We start from the raw sequence: 21,571 nt of genomic DNA, 5'->3' as shown, positions 1-21,571 counted from the left end.
TACGCGGTCAAAGCCCAAAAGAAGACCACCTAAAACTCAGTTTCGTTAGCTAAGGCGAGCCGCTTATTGGAATAATTATTTGGCTTTTAACAACGATTAGGACCTGAATTAATTAGGAAGCAATTTGTTGAAATCACACAAAGACTCCTTGAGAGCAAACCATTGAAAGGAATGATGATGTACGAGTTGAGGACAGTTCTTGGACTGTACTGAGAGTAGGCCGGGTTCTTTCGCGTCCATCGGGGAGGGAGAAGGGCAAACGAAGAAAAATATCCTCGAGAATCTCGATCTGAACTTGAATAACTCTCCAATATTCTTAGGAGAGTTTAATAAATGACGTAAATAAAACAAAATATGTCAGAGCGGTTCTTTTTATTATTATTATTATTATTCGAGTTGGCCCCTATAAGTTTTGAAAAGCCATTTTTGCTTAGCAAAGATATAAAAAGGCCTTCTGGCGAAAAGCGGGTCGGGTAATATCCAAGACTCTCTCTCTCTCTCGAGAGAGAGAAAAATAGAGACATTTTTATTTATTTGAAAATTCTTCCCGAAAAAACCTTTCATCGGGAAAGAAGAACAAATAAATAATAAGTATGTTCTTGAGAACGGAAAAATGTTTGGCCAATATTGGTTCTACCAATGGATTTTACCATTTTAGCGACGCTGTCCGTCCGACATATTGACCCACACAAATTTATTCCTCAAAACTAGCCTCTTTTTGATCCAAATTCTCGGAGAAATTTCGAATAAGTAACCAAAGGAAGAGTAGATTTATCCAGTCCACACGCGGCTAGCGTTATTTCACCTTTTAGCATTCCTTACGTACGTACGGAGCGATCGATAAGGGCCAAGCTAAACATTAAGCCATCGCTAAAACAAATAAACAAACTGTAAAGAGAAAGAAGCGTTAAAATAGTAAACTGTTATTGCATTGCCAACCTAATTGTCTTCGGGGTCACGGGAGGACGAAACCTGTTGATAGGCGATTAGAGAAGGAAGCCCTATATATATCTGGCATTCCCTTAAATCCGTTTAAGCCGTTAAGATTATGCCCCCCCTTCCCCCCCCCCCCCACATGGCTTGGTATATTTTAGGCTTAACATTCCGTTTCCATTGGCAAAAATCCCCGAATAAAAAAAAATACGTCGGGGACAATCGGGCTTTCGAATCGATATCCGACTCCAAACCGTAAAGGGATACTAAAACTACTAGAATTTTACCCGGTCGCCTCTGAACTCTCTCGTCTCGCATTCGTGGAAACTCGGATGCATTTTTGATAAGAGAATATTACAGAAATAAAATCTTAAGCTAACGAGCTATAGCTAAAGATAAAAAAGCCCGTAAAAGATTTATAACTTTATGGGATGCCGTATTAAAATTATATCATTCCACGAATTAATAATTTAGTATCAGTTCTTTTTGGAACATAATATACTCCGTTATATTCATTCTCCTTGGTTTCTCGGGGTGCATTTTTCAAGCTAGGCTCTCCTTTCTGATGGCGAGTAAAAAGAGAGCTCAGTGACTAAAATCGGGAAATTGCTTCGCTATTGATAAGAAACGGAGCCACAAATCAAATTTTTCATAGTCAAAAAAGGGTGCGCCCTAGCTTCCTATATATATAAAAAAATGAAATATAAGTATTATCGTAAATACAAATAAAAAATGAAAGGCCAGCGGGCTTCGTTCCTCTAGCGCAGCCCAGTAGCCAGCCACTGAGCCCAAACTACCACCAATCTACATAGAGATATTACAGGGGAAAGGTATCGCCATATTATTACGAGGTCAGGACTCAGCTCACCGGTGGTATTAGAGTCATACTCGAACGCCACAAATATGAATTTAGGATGGCTTTAATTATTTTGATGACTAAAATCAGACAATCGATTGTTCAGGCTGAATTCTTCTCCCGCGTATCACCTCTATGATGGTGGAGAGAGAGCTGGGTAAAGAGAGAGAAGATTCAGTTGCCATGGAAACGCTTTCGGGCTACTCTCAAAGCGACAGCGGGGAGAAAATCGAAAGCAGGGGGTACGGGGGGTTTCTCCTGGCTGGGAATCGATGACTCTGCAGCCCACTAAAGCCAGAGCCGAGGCTAGGAAGGCCGAGTGGCCGACTGGCCCTTCGTCCCACTCTGTGTGAAATAAAACGCTTCCCTTTCCAAGGTTGCCTTTCTTTCTTCTTCCCTTTTGGAGCCGCCGATTTATTATTGCCGTTCTCCCACCTGACCCTTCCTTCTTCGCTAACACTTTCCGCCGCCCACTCTCTGCTCTTGTCAGCTTCTCTTTCTCGCCCCCTCCCCTCCCTCCCCCGGCCACTGGTCAGTTTTGTACACCGCCCACCCTTAGGCCCACTCTATACTCCGTATTTTGACGGATGGACATTGGCGAGTTTCGCACCCCAAAAGAAAAAAGCCTCCTCCGCTACTATCTACCCTTGAGCAGTCGAAATTTTTGCAGTTTTGCTGGAAAACTAGCTTTCTAGATAGAAATCTAATACCAGAATGTTTCGCTAAAACCAGGCTTAACTTCCATTAAGGGAAGACCGCGATTTAATATTGAGTTTAAGAGAACTATAGGTGTATTTCGTAACCGACAAAAATAAGTCTGTTATTGTATAAATAAATTTTAGGGAAAAAAATAGTTTTTTTTTGAAGTATTTGTCTAATAAATCAAAAGATTATAAAAAGGGGTAAACTAAACAAGGGAAAAAATCGGGAGAAACAAATTTGAAACGCCATAAATTAGGATCCTAATACTTTGGAACGAAAGTAAACATTTAAGATCTTTCCGAGTCGAGAGAGACTCTCGTGCCTTGATGGGGGCGACAGCTTCTTGAGCCAAGCCAAAAAAATCCAAAGTTACAAGCTCTTCCATATCTTTTTTAACCTGCACAGTTCCTTATAGTCCATAGAGTCACTTTACAACAGGGAACAACCGAAAACGCGACATATCTTAGCAAATTTTCTATAGTTTAAATGAAATGTCTCAAAATTCAAGAAAAGGCTGATCTAGAGATACCGAAGTTCTACTCTATCGCCTTTAACTCGTTGCAATCTAGGCCTCTATAGTACGTGAACTTGCGGTACGGTAAACATTTTTATCATTCCTCGCCTAAAAATAATAAACGCGATGGTGCAGAGGGTGGAAATTTTGGGGTTGCCAGTTCGTTCGACTGGAAAGCGGCAACGGTGGCGTAGTGTGGCGTAATAACTCTTTTTCTAAGGCCGTCCCACCTTGTCTTCCATTAATCCTCTTTCCCCGGAATGGGATAAAGAGGATGATACTGTTTGGGAAACGTTTGACGCTAAAAATACTTCTTCGTGGCGCGGGAAACTCTTCCAGTCTTTCAGGGAGAAATATCTCGTGGCGTCCTTGCAGGAGTACAAAACTACATCCCACTTAGTTCGGGAGTCTGAAAAGAAGGCTTTCAATCGCGTTGAAAGGGCTGTAGGAAAGCCACCAGAGTTCGTACTCCTTTTGGTATAGCGACGGGGCTGTACTTCTCGTGGGTGCATGGCGTCCGAGTCTCGTTGCTTAAATTGCTTGGACATAATAAGCGGATGAGAAAAAGCGGTTCCTTCCATCGATGTTTTCTAACAAATAGGCCTGGCGATTGTTTTTGTCTACGCGGGGCCAACTTTGAGGTCTTTGCTCTGTCCCTTATTTTGAAGGGTATTATTATTATTATTATTGCCTCCCTGCTTTCTCAATAACGCCCAAAATTCTGGCTTGTTTGAAGTATTTCGCTTCGAGTAATAGACTTCTGACAATAAGTTATATTTTGCCGCGAAAGCTTATTACGAGATGAACTAGAGAGAGACTGATTCAACTTTTATTTCCATTTTATTTTTTTCTCCGGCCGTTACCGAGGATGGAACTCTTCTTATCTGAAAGTAGCTTGGCCGTCAAAATCTTTCTCTCATTCCTAATTTGCATACGAAATTATACGAACTCAAATCTTACGAATATATTTGTTCATTCGGCTTTTATCGTCCGAGTTCTTTTTCCTTTTTTTTTTACCGCCAAACTGGTGGAAGTTGGCCCCCCTGACTTTTTTGAACAAGTGTACGCGAGTACACGAGTACACTTAAAGAAATTAAATTTTTGGAGGGAGGGAAACTATATTTTGACAGAGAAACTGATGCTCCCGAAAATAACTTTAAAAAAAGTAATTTTCTAAAGTTTAAAACATATTGTTTCCATACACTCCTGACGTAAGAAAGATTTTGTTAGAACTTAAACTAATTTTGTTTTATATTGTTTTCGTAGATGGAAAACATAGTGGAACGAATGCAAGACGAACAGTGCGGCGTACCCGTGAAAACTGTTAAAAGTTTTATGTCCAAGATACCCAGCGTCTTCACCGGTAAGTCAGTCGCCTTATTTTGTTTCTCTACAAGTTTTGGTGGGAAGTAATACGGTTTACGAAGCTCCGAGCTTTCGTTGACGGTAAAGCGAGCGAAAGTTCAACTCTTTGAGCACGCCCACGCTCGGCTCAACTCGAACCCGATAGTTTTCCGTAGTTAAGAAGCGTGGGCGTGACTGCGTGTGCCACGACTGTCAACCACCAAAGATGACCCTTTTTGATCTCATTTTCGCGGTCTCGCACTGACGCCGAATGCGAAAGAGATACTCGAGAGTGCTAGAAAAAAAAACTTCTCCTTCTTCTAGAGTCCTCCCTTTTTGAAATTCCGGTAGCCAGCTATTGACAGATATTTTTTATTTTTGGGAAAATAACGTAGAAAAAATGCCTTGAGCCCTTGGCGTATTATGAAATCGAGTTTCCATTTTAATTAGCCGCGGCCTAGGGTGTTTAATTGATTTTGGTTCCTTGATGAACTTTGGGTGGTATGATCTGTATATGAAACTTTTTAATTGTTGAGTAATTAACGAGTCGTTTAGTGTTAAGAGAACAGGATGCAATGCAACCTGATCTGTAGGTAAACGGAGAATGCCACTTGGGCTTAAGTGAGCCACGGGTTTTTATCAGTTATTAATACGTAAGAAACATGTTGGCCTCTATCTTTTTGGTCTATTTACACATTCGTGACAACTCTTTTAGTGGTATTGAAACTGTGAGAACAAAGAACACTCCAACATTTTAATTGTTATTTGTAGATGATTAAATAGCGGGCATATTTATACCGGGGAATCTTTTTCGTTAGGCTTAATCTATCATTTTCGGTTAAGAGGAGGCTCGAATTTCTTGGCCTTTCACCCCGGCCGGGTCACCCGGGCGCCTAAATTGCTCGTACAACTTTCCTCGTTGGCCCCTTTAATTCTTTCCGTCTAGTTAAAAGTCAATTTGTCGATTTGCTCGCGGTAGTGAGGCACGCTAGCTGACTCCCACGCGTTCTTTCTCCCCTTACCACTCTGCTTCTATCATCTCTGGCAATCTTTGTTTGCCCTCCTCTCCAAGTTAGGGCCAGGCGCTGAGTCCTTACGAATCGCACTGGCTTCAACGACAGGGACAAATCTAAATTGTACCGAGAGTTATTTCTCTCGATGATACCAAATTGCTCTTTCTAGAATAGCCCCCCACATGGCTCGCGCGCCCCCTGACCTCTAGACGACTTCCTCCTTAATAACGCCCCCGCGTTTACAAGAACCCTCACTCATTACGTAACGGCTTATATTACGTAATGCGCATTTTAATTCCTTCCTTTCCTAACCATTTCGGAAATTTAAGTTTCTGTTAGATCTTTCTCGGATAGTAGAAACAACTTCCGTGAACGAAAAATAATTTCTAAAACCTTTTGATAGGAGTGGGTTGTCAGGGTTTGCTGGCGGCGGCGATGTCCGAGTGTCGAGTGTTGAAATGCCATTTCACGTACCCCTTTTTTATTTTAGCTCGTAAAAGTGTGGGTTGGGGATCTAATGGATATTCATCTCTCGAGTGCCCGTTTTTGGTTCATTCTTTTTATTTCGCCCTCTAAATCTGAACTTCCCTCTCTTTCTCTTTGCCTTCCCGAAATTCCTCGGTGGCTCCCGTACATTATAACCTACATAATACCGAGTTAGAACTTCCGCCTTTTATTCTTTATTATATTCCAAAATTTTTGGAAATGTTTTTAGGCGTATACGAGCCAAAAATTCTTTTTGTTTTAAAAACTAGAGACTAGTTTCAGTTATATTTCAGTCGCGAAACTCGAAGAAATTAAAGTTTTTCGTTCTTCATTGATGTACGTAACATTTGTCACGTCTCTTTTTGAGGAAGATTTTTTTGAAAAACTTTAATTTTTTTTTTTTTCGAAACTAAAAGTTGTCGTAGAAAGTCCATTTTGCCCAAACGACTGATATGAAACTTCTTTTCACACTTTCATTTGGTATATAATGTCGGTTCTAACGGCGGCGGCGGCGACGGTCCACCTTTCGTTCATATCGCGTGACAGTCACTTCTTTTTTTCTATCCCTCGCTCTCCCTAAAGATTATCCCCCCTTGCCAAGTTCGCTTGACATTTGACAATCGATTTTTCTCGCTTTACCTACGACTCTTATCTAACTCCGACGATGCTTTAACTTACAACCTAGAATATATATATATATGTGTAGGAGAAAATGTCTTTAAGAAACCTATTTATCGAGGAACGTCGTCGGCTTCGACACTCTCTTTTTGAATTTTCCCTTTCCCTCCCCTCCCCTCCTTCTTCCTCCTTTTAAAGTGATACTTAAAAGTATACTAAACCTTTTCTAATATAATATACCTCGAAACGAAGAGATCATTTCTTAAAATTACTTATTAAAATCATTTTCTATCCGATTACAATTTTCAATAATATCGCGGGCATTCGAGTACCCCTTTATATCGATTTGATCATTTTACTTTTATGTCCGTCTCGATTTATGACTCTAAATCGCGTAACTTTCTCGGCTTAGTCGCTTTACCCTGGCATGTTGAAAAGTTCTTATATAATAGTTCCCAACACGCGGTAGGTATTTAATCGTGTCATTATCTTTAGTCCGTTACTGATGATATTTGAATTAAAGTCATTACTCGGACAAATAGGGAAGCTTCGGAGCTATTTTAAGTAAAGCCGACTTTCAGGGGTTTCGGACTAGCGTGTAATTCCTACGAGCGCCTGTAGAAATGTTTCACCCGCTGAGCACCGAAGTACGATGCGAACCGCGCTAGATATTTTACCAACTCGAATTTATATAAATTCTGTAAGATTTAAATAACTAGAGAATGATTTATTTCAACGCGAATTTACGACGAATGAACTGAATTTTTCTGTCGCGTGATGTCACGACGCTATTGTCCGAAAGGAGCTTACGTGGTCAGCGAAAAACGGCATCTCTTTGATAAAAATTTAAAATCCGCTGTCCATGCAGAGAGAATTATTTTTCTAGATACGTTACGTTTTTGGGGTTCGTCCCCCTTGGGGGGGAGGGACATAGGCCGGCCATTCTTTTGACAAATAACCCTAATAAGGGCCTCTATTAAAATGTCGAGAGGAAGTTTTCGGATAGGTATTTTTCTTTGACGCCGCACGCCGCGTGTCCAGACGAGTAGGAAGAAGAAAATTTAAATCAAAAGAGAAAGGGACGGCCTTATTAGCTTTAATCGCTTCGCATACGTGTCCCGAATAACCACGCCCACCCCCTCCCCGACAAGGAGCTAGTACTCTTTGCTTCTTCCCGGCGAAAGGGTTAAACGTTTATGTTAAAATAAGACGGGATTATGTAAGGAAAAGAACGTGGGTTACGCGACAAACGAGTGGACTCAATTGTCCGATGAAATTATGTCTTGGGAATGTTGAATTGAATTGGCAAGGTTTTTTTTTAATATAAATGTCTTCCTTAACCATTTCTTCAAAGAACCCTAGGTATAATTTTCTCGCGAAATGATCGATTTTAAGAATTCTCTCTCTCTGGGGAAGGGTCGTGATTTAACTCCGGGTCATGTCTAGTAAAGGAATTTGGGATTTAGGCCCCGGTCGCTTCGTTTATCGCTATAGCTTGAAAAATCTTTTTCTCTTTTTTGGGGGTTCGCTTTAACAAGAGGGCGTGCTTCGGAGAAATAAGAAAGAATGAAAAAGAAATACACAGTCAGGCAAAAACTCTCTAAATTAAGGCAATTTATTATTTTTTTATTCTGTGTCCGTTGCTTCCCAAAATTGTTCCTTTTTCTTTTATCCGGGAAAAGTCGGCGGGTCACGATCGATCTGAGATGGCGAAAATGCCTATAAATATCGGTCAAATCTTTTTAAAAGGTTCCCCCCCTCGTAATTTATTCATTTCTAACACGAATATCCAACTACTACTCGTATTTTTTTGGCTCGGTAATGAGACACCGCTTCGTTCCTGATAACGTCATGTCAAAGTTAATTATAGAAAGACTTTGAACGAATCCGGGAAACCGAAATAACGCCATATTCGTAGTAAAATGATTGGCTCGCCGCCACCCGATGTTTCTCGATCCGCAGCAACTGCGAGCAGTGCGGAAGCCCTCTCAGTTTCCGAATTTTATAGAGGATATAAAATTTAAATTTATCACCCTTTCTCGTACCATTAAGTTTGAGGAAGAGACCGAGGAGCTAATGTACCTAAAGCCGTTTCCCCGTAGTGCATGGAAAACCTAAGGAAGAGTAATCGCTTGGCTATAGCTTCCCTTCTTTTGCCTTTAAATGGCCGAACGTTTTCCGAGACTCGATGCTTCCGAGGTTTTTATTATCTTCGTTTCGAGGAAAGTCCGAGAAAGTCCTCGAAACTTCCGCTCGGATAGGAAATATAAAAGCTTTCCTATTTTCAATCGGGTTTTTTCGTTTTCGTTTTGATTTCGATCTTATGGAATTCCTTTTTAAATTATTTTTTCTCCCATCTAATTCTAGGAGAGCGGTCGCTCTCTTAGATAAGACTTGATACTCCCTCTAATGCTAAAGGAGGGTTCTTTGATTGGCTGTAACGTTTTTCGTATTGTGTTTGCCGCTTTGAAATTTTGCCAGTGAACTAAAATTTGGGCCCTAATTTTGTGGTTAAAATTTCAAAGAGATCCAACTAATAGTTAATTCTATAATGAAAAAAGTTGTTAAGGGTGGTTTTAGAATCCATAAAATTATTAAGACATTTGGTGAAACATACTATATTGTTCCATAGAGATAACATGGGATTTTTTTGAAAAATGACCTTAATTGCGATCGTGTATAAAGAAAACTATTCATTCGTTACGTTTGGGAACCATCTTAAATGAAAGATAACAGTCCATAGATGTGCCTTTTCTTAGTTTCATTAAGATCAATTAAGTTTAAGTATTGATTTTTATCATTATTAACACATACTTTGACTTACGTTGTTTTGGGTATTGGAATTACGGCGTTTTACCACTGTTAGAGACACGCATTTTAGCCCTAATTTTTTATGTTGGACTTACGGCGTTATTGTTGTGATTCACTTCGTTAGAGGGATATTATCAAGAAAAACATGGCGTTTGAGCTCTTGTAGGTGCTTTGCCCGGGTTCTTGTGGGTGCTTTTAGGTACTTGTGGGTGCTTGTAGGTACTTGTGGGTTCTTGTGGGTACTTGTGGGTACTTGTGGGTTCTTGTGGGTACTTGTGGGTACTTGTGGGTACTTGTGGGTACTTGTAGGTACTTGTGGGTGCTTGTAGGTACTTGTGGGTTCTTGTGGGTACATGTGGGTTCTTGTGGGTACTTGTAGGTACTTGTGGGTTCTTGTGGGTTCTTGAGGGTGCTTGTAGGTACTTGTGGGTTCTTGTGGGTACTTGTGGGTTCTTGTGGGTGCTTGTAGGTACTTGTGTGTTCTTGTGGGTACTTGTGGGTGCTTGTAGGTACTTGTGGGTGCTTGTAGGTGCTTGTGGGTACTTGTAGGTGCTTGTGGATACTTGTAGGTGCTTGTGGGTGCTTGTAGGTACTTGTGGGTACTTGTGGGTGCTTGTAGGTACTTGTAGGTACTTGTAGGTGCTTGTAGGTTCTTATGGGTACTTGCAGGTACTTGTGGGTGCTTGTAGGTACTTGTGGGTGCTTGTAGGTACTTGTGGGTGCTTGTAGGTGCTTGTGGATACTTGTGGGTGCTTGTAGGTTCTTGTAGGTACTTGTAGGTGCTTGTGGGTGCTTGTAGGTACTTGTGGGTACTTGCAGGTACTTGTGGGTGCTTGTAGGTACTTGTGGGTGCTTGTGGGTGCTTGTGGGTACTTGTGGGTACTTGTGAGTTCTTGTAGGTACTTGTGGGTACTTGTGAGTTCTTGTAGGTACTTGTAGGTACTTGTGGGTACTTGTGGGTACTTGTAGGTACTTGTGGGTACTTGTAGGTACTTGTGGGTACTTGTAGGTACTTGTGGGTACTTGTGGGTACTTGTAGGTACTTGTGGGTACTTGTAGGTACTTGTGGGTACTTGTAGGTACTTGTGGGTACTTGTGTGTACTTGTAGGTACTTGTGGGTACTTGTAGGTACTTGTGGGTACTTGTGGGTACTTGTGGGTGCTTGTGGATACTTGTAGGTACTTGTTGGTACTTGTGGGTACTTGTAGGTACTTGTAGGTACTTGTGGGTACTTGTAGGTACTTGTGGGTACTTGTAGGTACTTGTGGGTGCTTGTGGGTTCTTGTAGGTACTTGTAGGTTTTTGTGGGTACTTGTGGGTACTTGTAGGTACTTGTGGGTACTTGTAGGTACTTGTGGGTACTTGTAGGTACTTGTAGGTACTTGTGGGTACTTGTAGGTACTTGTGGGTACTTGTAGGTACTTGTGGGTACTTGTAGGTACTTGTGGGTACTTGTAGGTACTTGTGGGTACTTGTAGGTACTTGTGGGTACTTGTGGGTACTTGTGGGTGCTTGTAGGTGCTTGTGGATACTTTTAGGTGCTTGTGGGTGCTTGTAGGTACTTGTGGGTACTTGTATGTACTTGTGGGTTCTTGTGGGTACTTGTGGGTGCTTTTAGGTACTTGTGGGTGCTTGTAGGTACTTGTGGGTACTTGTTGGTACTTGTGGGTGCTTGTGGGTACTTGTTGGTGCTTGTATGTACTTGTAGGTACTTGTGGGTACTTGTAGGTACTTGTGGGTGCTTGTGGATGCTTGTAGGTACTTGTGGATGCTTGTAGGTACTTGTGGGTACTTGTAGGTACTTGTGGGTGCTTGTGGGTTCTTGTAGGTACTTGTAGGTTTTTGTGGGTACTTGTGGGTACTTGTGGGTACTTGTAGGTACTTGTGGGTACTTGTAGGTACTTGTGGGTACTTGTAGGTACTTGTAGGTACTTGTGGGTACTTGTAGGTACTTGTGGGTACTTGTAGGTACTTGTAGGTACTTGTGGGTACTTGTAGGTACTTGTGGGTACTTGTAGGTACTTGTGGGTACTTGTAGGTACTTGTGGGTACTTGTAGGTACTTGTGGGTACTTGTGGGTACTTGTGGGTGCTTGTAGGTGCTTGTGGATACTTTTAGGTGCTTGTGGGTGCTTGTAGGTACTTGTGGGTACTTGTATGTACTTGTGGGTTCTTGTGGGTACTTGTGGGTACTTGTAGGTACTTGTGGGTGCTTTTAGGTACTTGTGGGTGCTTGTAGGTACTTGTGGGTACTTGTTGGTACTTGTGGGTGCTTGTGGGTACTTGTTGGTGCTTGTATGTACTTGTAGGTACTTGTGGGTACTTGTAGGTACTTGTGGGTGCTTGTGGATGCTTGTAGGTACTTGTGGATGCTTGTAGGTACTTGTGGGTACTTGTAGGTACTTGTGGGTGCTTGTGGGTTCTTGTAGGTACTTGTAGGTTTTTGTGGGTACTTGTGGGTACTTGTGGGTACTTGTAGGTACTTGTGGGTACTTGTAGGTACTTGTGGGTACTTGTAGGTACTTGTAGGTACTTGTGGGTACTTGTGGGTACTTGTAGGTACTTGTGGGTACTTGTAGGTACTTGTGGGTACGTGTAGGTACTTGTGGGTACTTGTAGGTACTTGTGGGTACTTGTGGGTACTTGTGGGTGCTTGTAGGTGCTTGTGGATACTTTTAGGTGCTTGTGGGTGCTTGTAGGTACTTGTGGGTACTTGTATGTACTTGTGGGTTCTTGTGGGTACTTGTGGGTACTTGTAGGTACTTGTGGGTGCTTTTAGGTACTTGTGGGTGCTTGTAGGTACTTGTGGGTACTTGTTGGTACTTGTGGGTGCTTGTGGGTACTTGTTGGTGCTTGTATGTACTTGTAGGTACTTGTGGGTACTTGTAGGTACTTGTGGGTGCTTGTGGATGCTTGTAGGTACTTGTGGGTACTTGTGGGTTCTTGTAGGTACTTGTAGGTTCTTGTAGGTACTTGTAGGTTTTTGTGGGTACTTGTAGGTTTTTGTGGGTACTTGTAGGTTTTTGTGGGTACTTGTAGGTACTTGTGGGTACTTGTAGGTACTTGTGGGTACTTATGGGTACTTGTGGGTACTTATGGGTACTTGTGGGTACTTGTGGGTACTTGTGGGTACTTGTAGGTACTTGTAGGTACTTGAGGGTACTTGTGGGTACTTGTAGGTACTTGTGGGTGCTTGTGGATGCTTGTAGGTACTTGTGGGTGCTTGTGGGTGCTTGTAGGTACTTGTGGGTACTTGCAGGTACTTGTGGGTGCTTGTGGGTGCTTGTAGGTACTTGTGGGTGCTTGTGGGTGCTTGTGGGTACTTGTGGGTACTTGTGAGTTCTTGTAGGTACTTGTAGGTACTTGTGGGTACTTGTGGGTACTTGTAGGTACTTGTAGGTACTTGTGGGTACTTGTAGGTACTTGTGGGTACTTGTGGGTACTTGTGGGTACTTGTGGGTACTTGTGGGTGCTTGTGGATATTTGTAGGTACTTGTATGTACTTGTAGGTACTTATGGGTACTTGTATGTACTTGTAGGTACTTATGGGTACTTGTATGTACTTGTGGGTGCTTGTGGGTACTTGTCGGTACTTGTTGGTACTTGTGGGTACTTGTTGGTACTTGTGGGTACTTGTTGGTACTTGTGGGTACTTGTGGGTACTTGTAGGTACTTGTGGGTGCTTGTGGGTTCTTGTAGGTACTTGTAGGTTTTTGTGGGTACTTGTGGGTACTTGTGGGTACTTGTAGGTACTTGTAGGTACTTGTGGGTACTTGTAGGTACTTGTGGGTACTTGTGGGTACTTGTAGGTACTTGTGGGTACTTGTAGGTACTTGTGGGTACTTGTAGGTACTTGTGGGTACTTGTAGGTACTTGTGGGTACTTGTAGGTATTTGTGGGTGCTTGTAGGTGCTTGTGGATACTTTTAGGTGCTTGTGGGTGCTTGTAGGTACTTGTGGGTACTTGTATGTACTTGTGGGTTCTTGTGGGTACTTGTGGGTACTTGTAGGTACTTGTGGGTGCTTTTAGGTACTTGTGGGTGCTTGTAGGTACTTGTGGGTACTTGTTGGTACTTGTGGGTGCTTGTTGGTACTTGTGGGTGCTTGTGGGTACTTGTTGGTACTTGTGGGTGCTTGTGGGTGCTTGTATGTACTTGTGGGTGCTTGTGGGTACTTGTTGGTGCTTGTATGTACTTGTAGGTACTTGTGGGTACTTGTAGGTACTTGTGGGTGCTTGTGGGTGCTTGTGGATGCTTGTAGGTACTTGTGGGTACTTGTGGGTTCTTGTAGGTACTTGTAGGTACTTGTAGGTTCTTGTGGGTACTTGTAGGTTTTTGTGGGTACTTGTAGGTACTTGTGGGTACTTGTAGGTACTTGTGGGTACTTGTAGGTACTTGTAGGTACTTATGGGTACTTGTAGGTACTTGTGGGTACTTGTGGGTACTTGTAGGTACTTGTGGGTACTTGTGGGTACTTGAGGGTACTTGTAGGTACTTGTAGGTACTTGTGGGTACTTGTAGGTACTTGTGGGTACTTGTAGGTACTTTTAGGTACTTGTGGGTACTTGTGGGCGCTTGTAGGTACTTGTGGGCGCTTGAACTTTTAGGGTAGCCCTGACTATATTTTGTTTAAGGTTTTAAGCTTAATATTAAACAGACGTTAGTTTATGCTGCAAAAAATTTGAAATTGACAATCTCGGATCGTCTTTATGAAGTTTTAAGGATATCCGAATTTCATATTGGGCTTATGACAATTTTGAGCTAAATGTTAAACGGACATAAATCAGCATTTTTAAAAATTTTGTAAAATTGTCAATTTGGTCCTATTTCTGGAATTTTTAGGGGGGCGCCTCGCGTTTCAATAAATGATTGGTAAAAATTGTATTATGTTAATTACAATAAGAATACAAACTTTTATTGATTTACGTTTTTTTTATGAAGTATCATTATAAATAAATGTCTGATTGAGCTAAAGTTATGGTCCCCTTTATATATGTTTCTGCTTAGTGCAGATTTTGAAAATGTAAAACAGTTTCTTAACATTCTTAATTAAAATGAAGACTGAAGGAACAGATATTAATCAAAAATGTCTTGATTAGAATCAAGACCTAAAAAGTATCGATAAGACTGAGGGTATCACTTGTCTGAAGGATCAGATATTAATTTTTCTTTTTAATTGAAACTTAAATGCATGCTTAAGAAAAAACAACGTTCCATTACCGTTTTCCGTTGAAATAAATTATTTTACTGGTAATCAATTTCAAAAATTTACTTATCTCGGCTTTTCGACCACAATTCCATTCCCCGAAAACATTTTATCATTACATTAATTACTTTTGGGAGATAACGTGTCAAAAAACCTATAAAACAATAAAAAGCTGTAATAGCGGTCTGTTTAGCCATGACAACAACCTTTTAAAAGTTACAAGGACTATATAACCCTTTCGAGACTAACAGGACCTGAGAAAACTATAGCTTAACCTGCTACTAGTACGACCAGGGAGAATTGATGTAAACTGAAGTTGAAATTTCATCATGTGCGACCTGCGGCCCAGAAACTCTCCCATAGTCCCAGTGTGTGTAGAACATAATTTTTTCGCTGTTATCTGCCAAAATAGATCTTTCTAGGTAGTGCCGCCTCCTCACTTGAATTTTTCATGATATATTAAGGTTTGAACGAACAAAATTCTAGATTACTATTTTCACTACCATGTCCCTCTGCTACCTTGAAGCAAACTTTCCTCTCTTTTTGCTGCTCATTACCGGTGCCATTCTCTTGAATTTCTGTTCGTTATAACTACTATGATGAGATTATTTATTTCAAACCAAAATATAAAAAAATGGATTCTTTTTACTTTTGTGCTACTTAGAATTTACCAGAGCTGTGCTAATTAATTAGTTAGCTAATTCAATTTCTAATTAATTAGCAACATTTACTAATTGAAAATGGTAATTGAATTTTAATTACCTTAGTGCTAATTGAGAAGTAATTCTAATTAATTAGTATGATTCGGAAAGGTAATTATCTAATTAAAATTTAATTAGATTTAGGATTAACTAATTAGCCAATTGGATTTTCAATTAAACTTTTACGCCAATTTGTTGTAAAAAATCGAGGAATTAATTCTTTATTCATCTATTTGAATATGAAAAAGCCTTATTATATCGATGAGGAAACCTTAGTGCTACTCTAAATTTTTCAGCTCCTCAATAATGAGAGAATACTAGTACTAGTAGAAAATTGGATCGCAACTGGCCCATTTCGCAATTTCGACTGATTTACCTACTCGAATTAATGGCAGTGCGCATGTATTTACTACTCAGGAGTCCATTATAGGAACTGTGCAATAAAATGAAGAAATGAGACAAATTTTAACATGACGGAACACTCGAGGCCTGTCTCATTTTTCGAGAATAATTCATGGCTTCCGTACCCGTTTTTCAATGGCATTAAAACATTAAACTTTGCATTACCAAAGTACTAAATCCATGGGCACTTTAAACTTTTATGTTTACTTATGGTTTCTTTTTTACCTTAATTAGAAAATAGTAATTCTAATTAATTAGTTTGATAAATGTCTAACTTCTAATTGAATTGAATTAGTTTCTATGTCTAATTGCTAATTGGCTAATTAATTAATTCATAAATATTTCCCTAATTGCTAATTGGCTAATTAATTAGTTCATAAATATTTCCCTAATTGCTAATTCTAATTCAATTAGTTGTCAGCTAATTAGCACAGCTCTGGAATTTACAAATGTATATAACGTTGTGCCGTGCCATATCAAATAGTCTCTAACCATTGTTAGAAACTAGAGAGAGAAATTGGGCAGTAACACTGATCATGCCCTGAACTATGAGAAAGAACAATACGACGGTTCACTAAAGTACACTCGATATTACATCATTTTGCAAAACCGCGACTAAAAATGTTACTGTCCCTATTGAATTTGGCGCCATTGGTTTTAGAATAATTAAAATGTTCCACTGCGAAGAGTGCCGGTCACGAATGGGGATGTAACGTCTTTAGGAACCTTTTAAAACGCAAAACCATACACGTACTCTCCCAAAAGTAATTAATGTAATGATAAAATGTTTTCGGGGAATGGAATTGTGGTCGAAAAGCCGAGATAAGTAAATTTTTGAAATTGATTACCAGTAAAATAATTTATTTCAACGGAAAACGGTAATGGAACGTTGTTTTTTCTTAAGCATGCATTTAAGTTTCAATTAAAAAGAAAAATTAATATCTGATCCTTCAGACAAGTGATACCCTCAGTCTTATCGATACTTTTTAGGTCTTGATTCTAATCAAGACATTTTTGATTAATTTATAGTGGGGGGATGACGCCGACAAACCTAATCTAACGAAACGGAATTAACGTTTGTTAAAAACGGTTCATTCTTTAATTCAATGTTTTAATTAAATCAACGTATACGTGTAGAAGAATTAAAAAAATTTTTTAGGTTGGGGGATATAATAACATTATCTCGAAGCACCCCCCCCCCAAGAACTGCGCTGGAATTTTTGTTAACTCGATTAGCAATTCAAATGTAACCTCGGGAGTCTTTTGGTGGCCACGAGCAAAAAGCGGCGGAATTTCGGTAATTTAATTAAAAGGGAGCTCCGTGCGGATTTTGGCGTGCGGCGCGTTGACGACTGCACCCCCACTGAACCCCACTTACCACGATTGAGAAGATTTCACTGGCTACGCTTCTCGTGCTGCCAGCTATAGCCTAGCTACTCACACGGTCTCCGTGATGATAATAGTAATAGTACGCTTCGTTAATTTCTTTTTTCCGTCGCCGCTTATCTTTCTTCGTTAAGGAAATACGCGTAATTCGCGTGCCACCTTCGTAATTCCGTTGCCGCCACTGAGTTAAGAACAAAAGAATTAAAGAAAGTCTTCCAAATAATATTATCGCCCGAGATCTTTCGTGCTGCACCGTATAGTTTTAAATCCGTATTCTTACCCCTTTCTCGTGTCGCGAGCCTTAATTCTATATTCTCTTCCGACGTCATACGATACGCCCCCCCCCCTTTTTTTTCGCCCCGCCTACACCACCAGATCTCGGAGATTAAGGTAATTAACGTACTTGCCGAGAGTTAATCCTATTTTTTCGTTGACCGCGTGATTAACTTCTCGAAACGGGATTATTCTATATTTCCAAGGGTCCTTAACCAAAATAAATCTAGGTAATTATTTCGATACTCGGTGTACTTACGTCAATGATTATTATTTATGGTGTTACGTAATTATTTAGACGCGACATAATGTCGATTGCGTAATCTAGGAGTCCGTCTTGAAAAGTAATTTAAGCTATAGTGAAAAGACGTACGCGCCCTGCGTATTTACTTGGCTATAAATTACCGGCGAATAAAAGGAGAAAGGGTTATACTGTCTCGCTGGCCTATACTCTATAGTCTAAGGATTAAAGGAAGCGTTAAAATTTTGCACGCTATCCCCTCGAGGGGGACACCGGAAAGAATGCTGCGCGATTGCGGCATAATCTCCCATGCACGTATTACGCGACTCAAATTTCTTTCTTCTCCCAAAAACAGTTGGCGACGTACGCGTTCTCCGGAACTCTCTTCCTTTACAAGTTGCCCTTCTCCTTCTTCCTCATCTCCTTCCTAGGTGCTTTTTAATTACCTCGCCTCTTTCTTCAACACCCTATCTATATAGCCCGAAAGAATATTACTACGGAGAGCTTAAAGAAAGAAATTAACGCGGCGTTGCGTTCCATAGGGACGCACATCTTGGACTTGAAAATGCCAAGTAGGTCATAGATGCAGAAAACATTCGGTAACATTTCATTTACCCGTTTTCCTCGCGTTTCTTAGTTGTAGTCGAGTCAAACAAAAGTGTCCTCGGGTATACTGAAGGGGGGGGATCTCCTTGTGTAAAGCGGAGTATTTAAAAGAATTGCGCTTGTCATTCTCAGCAGCCTTGACCTCGAGATTTACGCCATCCTTTTTACATTCTCTCTTCGCCTTCCCCGCTGTGTCTTTGAGGGAAAAATTCTCGTTTAGCTACTGCTTAATAATTAGGCTCACTCGGAGGTCCGCCAGCTGAGATTAAATTAGTCCGGATTAAGAAATCTTTTTAATTGAAGCTCCTCCCCCGGAAAGCAACTAAGGGACGTACGCTTTCTACCTTTACTTCTACTACTATTTGGAGGTGTTTTTCGATTACGCGCGTAATTTCATCCAGATTATATAAATCGTATTTACGAACGTAGTCAGTCAGTCCCTCTCTCTCTCTCGCTCTCCGGAATAAGGCAGAAAGGCTTTTAATGTTTTCTTCTCGAGAGCTAGCTGACGTTACCAGAAAGATAAAACGTTATTTGAAGAGCGTGGATGGCTGCGCTTACTCGCGCTTCTGTTTGACCTAGTATCGGCTTGACCTTGTGACCTCGAAACCTTTACTCATTCCCCTAAAACAAACCATCTCCCTCAAGACTACGGACGAAATATATTCGTCTTTCCTGCTGGAAATTCCTCGCCTTAAGCCCTTTCATTTCCTTTCTCAGTGTCTTTGAATGGTTTCAAACTGAAATGAAGCAAGGCGAGTATGTCCGCAATTGTTGGTTTGTATATTAAGGATTATGAAAATCGAATGAAGGTCCTAATCTCGGATAACACGTCCTTAAGTTAGTAACGAAGCGATGCACGAATAATCCCGGTAATTGCTTGTAAATAATCTCTAAATAAGACTGGCCGAGCTGATGTCTTTCCTATCGACAAATGAACATCGACATGCAGCCTCTCGAGGCTCGTCCTAATAGTTTACTCGCCTTTCCCCGAGAATATTGAATAACCAAATAGAAATATTGCTCCAAAAACGGCCTCTTAAGCGAAAGAGGAACCTATACTTAATAGCTCGGTATTCATCGGGGTATTGATTCGAGTCCTTTATCAAATAGAGGTCAATCAAGTTTTCTTTTTTTCCCCATTTCTGACGTAAAGGTCAAGTCGTGTACAGCCCCGACCTCTCTGAACCCCGCAGCTTGGCCTTTCCCACTGCAGCGGGGCTTTGACTAGTTTCGAGTTCCAACTTAATCCGTCCTTCAATTCTCCTCTCCTCTCCTGTCCTCTCTCTCAAGGAGGGATTTGATTTGGGATGAGAGTTAGGCGGGCCAGGGGGGATGTAGCGGTGTAGCCTGGGCCAAACTCGTTGATGGAGAATTGAAACTTGATATCCAGAGATTCCACCGCTGGATTTACCCGGCAGCATTTTATTCAAATATGTGTATAAGGGCTCCAGGGTTTCAGTTTGTTCGCTTTTGTTGGAGTTTGCTCAAAATCCCTAATAATTAAAGGAAACTCTCTTTGATATCGATATAAAATTTAGTATTTTTTCACCCATATTTATGTGCACCTATAATTCTTGTATTTAGAATCGTCGAGATAATATTTTGAATCGGACTTGAGTTTTCTTGACGGCGCTCGGGAGTTCTAAAGTACACTTTATTTATACCGTATCTGATTTATACTTGGCCTACAGGTACTCCATCAAGAGTATATAGAGTCGGCTTTATATTTTTATCGCGTACTTTATCCACGGAGTCCCTTCTTCTTCTTCTATAAATCATTCCTTCCTTTCGTTCTTTCTCTGACCAATCAAGGGGGAGAAGTCGCGGCGCTCAAAGTATAGAAAACGCTCGCCAACTTTTCTAGAGTCTTTACTGACCGGAAGCTTCGTTTGACCTACGAATGGATGGGCTATAACTCGACCAGAGATACGAAGAAAGAAGTACGCGTAAAGATAAACGCGCCGAGTTATTAAGAGCAAATGATCACGACCATAATCTTGAACTATAGCGAAAACTGTCCCCTCGAACGCGTATATCTTTTACGGGGCTGGAACGTTGAAATACTTGAAATCCTATATCGCTCTTAAAAATTGCTGCTTTTATGTATTTTACAAAATATTTATCTGGCTTTAAACAGCGCTCAATCAAATATTTCCGTATATAGAGGAGATTTTTAAAGGAAAGAAGAGTGACTATTCCGGATCTTGTTTCGCGTACGTCCTTGAACCGAAGGGACACGGATGGCCATTTAAGCCCGCGACAAGCGTTTCAAAACCATTTCCGCTTCTCTTCCCCAACATCAATCGTCCGGACCAAGCCTCTCTCATTTCCCTTCTCCTCCTCTTCCCACCATCTATGGTTCCCATAGGGTTCATTATTACACCGGGGGACAATCCCCTCTCCTCCCAAACACTATTTGCTCCGGACTCCTCCGCTACGTTCCTTTCCGTTTTCCACTCGGGACTAGAAGTCGATATTTTAAAGAAAGAAACCCTTTGACCCCTGGCTTCACGCCATTAAAAGAATATTGGTCTCATTTTGTCAAGGCAATATATACTGACTGTTTTAATGATATTCGCGTTAGCAGTTTCGTCACACCTATAGCGTAAGAAGGAATTGTTTAACTCTGAAAATATTTGCCAACATTCTAGTCCGCTAAAAGCGAGCGAGCGAGCGTGTTCTATAGTCCGCTAAGCCGAGCACTCGCGTTATATTAAGAAGACTCTTTTCACTATATTTAAAGTTTTCGCGAGTGTATATACGGGTCGTTAAAATTCTCTCCCCGCGCGGCTTATAATGGGACGAGTCCGTTTATAGCCGCAGCTCGAAATAATAGTAAATGATCCGCTTCTGTCAGTTATGCAAATTTTCGCCTTGAATAGAATATTTTACGGCTCGCGCGCGGCTTTTCCGCCTTCCGACGATATTATAGGGCTTAATATCTGAACCGGGACGTCAGGAGTGGAAAATAAGCTCGAACAATACACGCTTGTTTTCAAATAGTTTCTACAGAATTAATTTATTCAATTTCACGATCAAAGAATGGTAAAATAAGGAATTTACCGATTCCTTTTTATATATAAATATATATGAGATTATTTCCATTCCATACATAATCCTCCTTGATTTAATATTATTTAAAATTATGCCGTTTTCTTATATATACCGCTAAAGAAATATGGTATTTTTACAAGTCGCCTTAAAAAAAAATGGAAACTCGATTTTGGTGTGATGGTATTTTTATGTTGATGAAGACTTATACGTCGAGGATAAATTGTGGCTGGTGGGAATTTGACTAAAGAGCCGCTCGTCTTTCATTTTTTTCAGGTTCAGACTTGGTGATCTGGATGATGAAGAATCTTGATATCGACGACCAAAGTAAGTAAGCCTTTTATCATCGACCCTTGCCACCCCACCCCACCCCACTATAACCCTGACCCGCTTCCAGCAGGGCTTCTTTTGACCTTTTCTCAACGGA

At 40.8% G+C, this 21,571-nt stretch overlaps 1 protein-coding gene and 2 long non-coding RNA genes across 7 annotated transcripts in view; 2 read left to right on the top strand and 1 right to left on the bottom strand.

Moving 5' to 3' along the window:
- RSG7 (Regulator of G-protein signaling 7) overlaps positions 1-21,571 on the top strand; it is a 36,989-nt gene that overhangs the window by 1,902 nt on the left and 13,516 nt on the right. For 4 of the 5 annotated variants that reach the window (XM_089841927.1, XM_089841922.1, XM_089841925.1 and 1 more), the window contains exons 2-3: positions 4,272-4,368; positions 21,421-21,472. In XM_089841927.1, the coding sequence (XP_089698053.1) occupies positions 4,272-4,368; positions 21,421-21,472 (149 nt within the window). The remainder of the gene's footprint in view (positions 1-4,271; positions 4,369-21,420; positions 21,473-21,571) is intronic. The other variant, XM_089841919.1, reaches the window with a different exon arrangement.
- LOC149718030 (uncharacterized) lies at positions 14,122-16,261 on the bottom strand. The gene is made up of 2 exons (XR_016368319.1): positions 14,985-16,261; positions 14,122-14,920 (listed from the first exon to the last, which is right to left on the bottom strand). It is a non-coding gene; the product is annotated as an uncharacterized LOC149718030 (long non-coding RNA).
- LOC149718029 (uncharacterized) lies at positions 16,053-16,425 on the top strand. Its single transcript, XR_016368320.1, has 2 exons — positions 16,053-16,163; positions 16,246-16,425. It is a non-coding gene; the product is annotated as an uncharacterized LOC149718029 (long non-coding RNA).

This window comes from Phalangium opilio, unplaced genomic scaffold (assembly GCF_054372755.1).
Source record: "Phalangium opilio isolate 3A_F unplaced genomic scaffold, DU_Popi_V2 ptg000003l_1, whole genome shotgun sequence".
In the NCBI taxonomy this organism is placed as follows: Eukaryota; Metazoa; Arthropoda; class Arachnida; order Opiliones; family Phalangiidae; genus Phalangium; species Phalangium opilio.
Note: the sequence above shows the minus strand (reverse complement) of the source record. Positions and strands in the feature narration are given on the sequence as shown.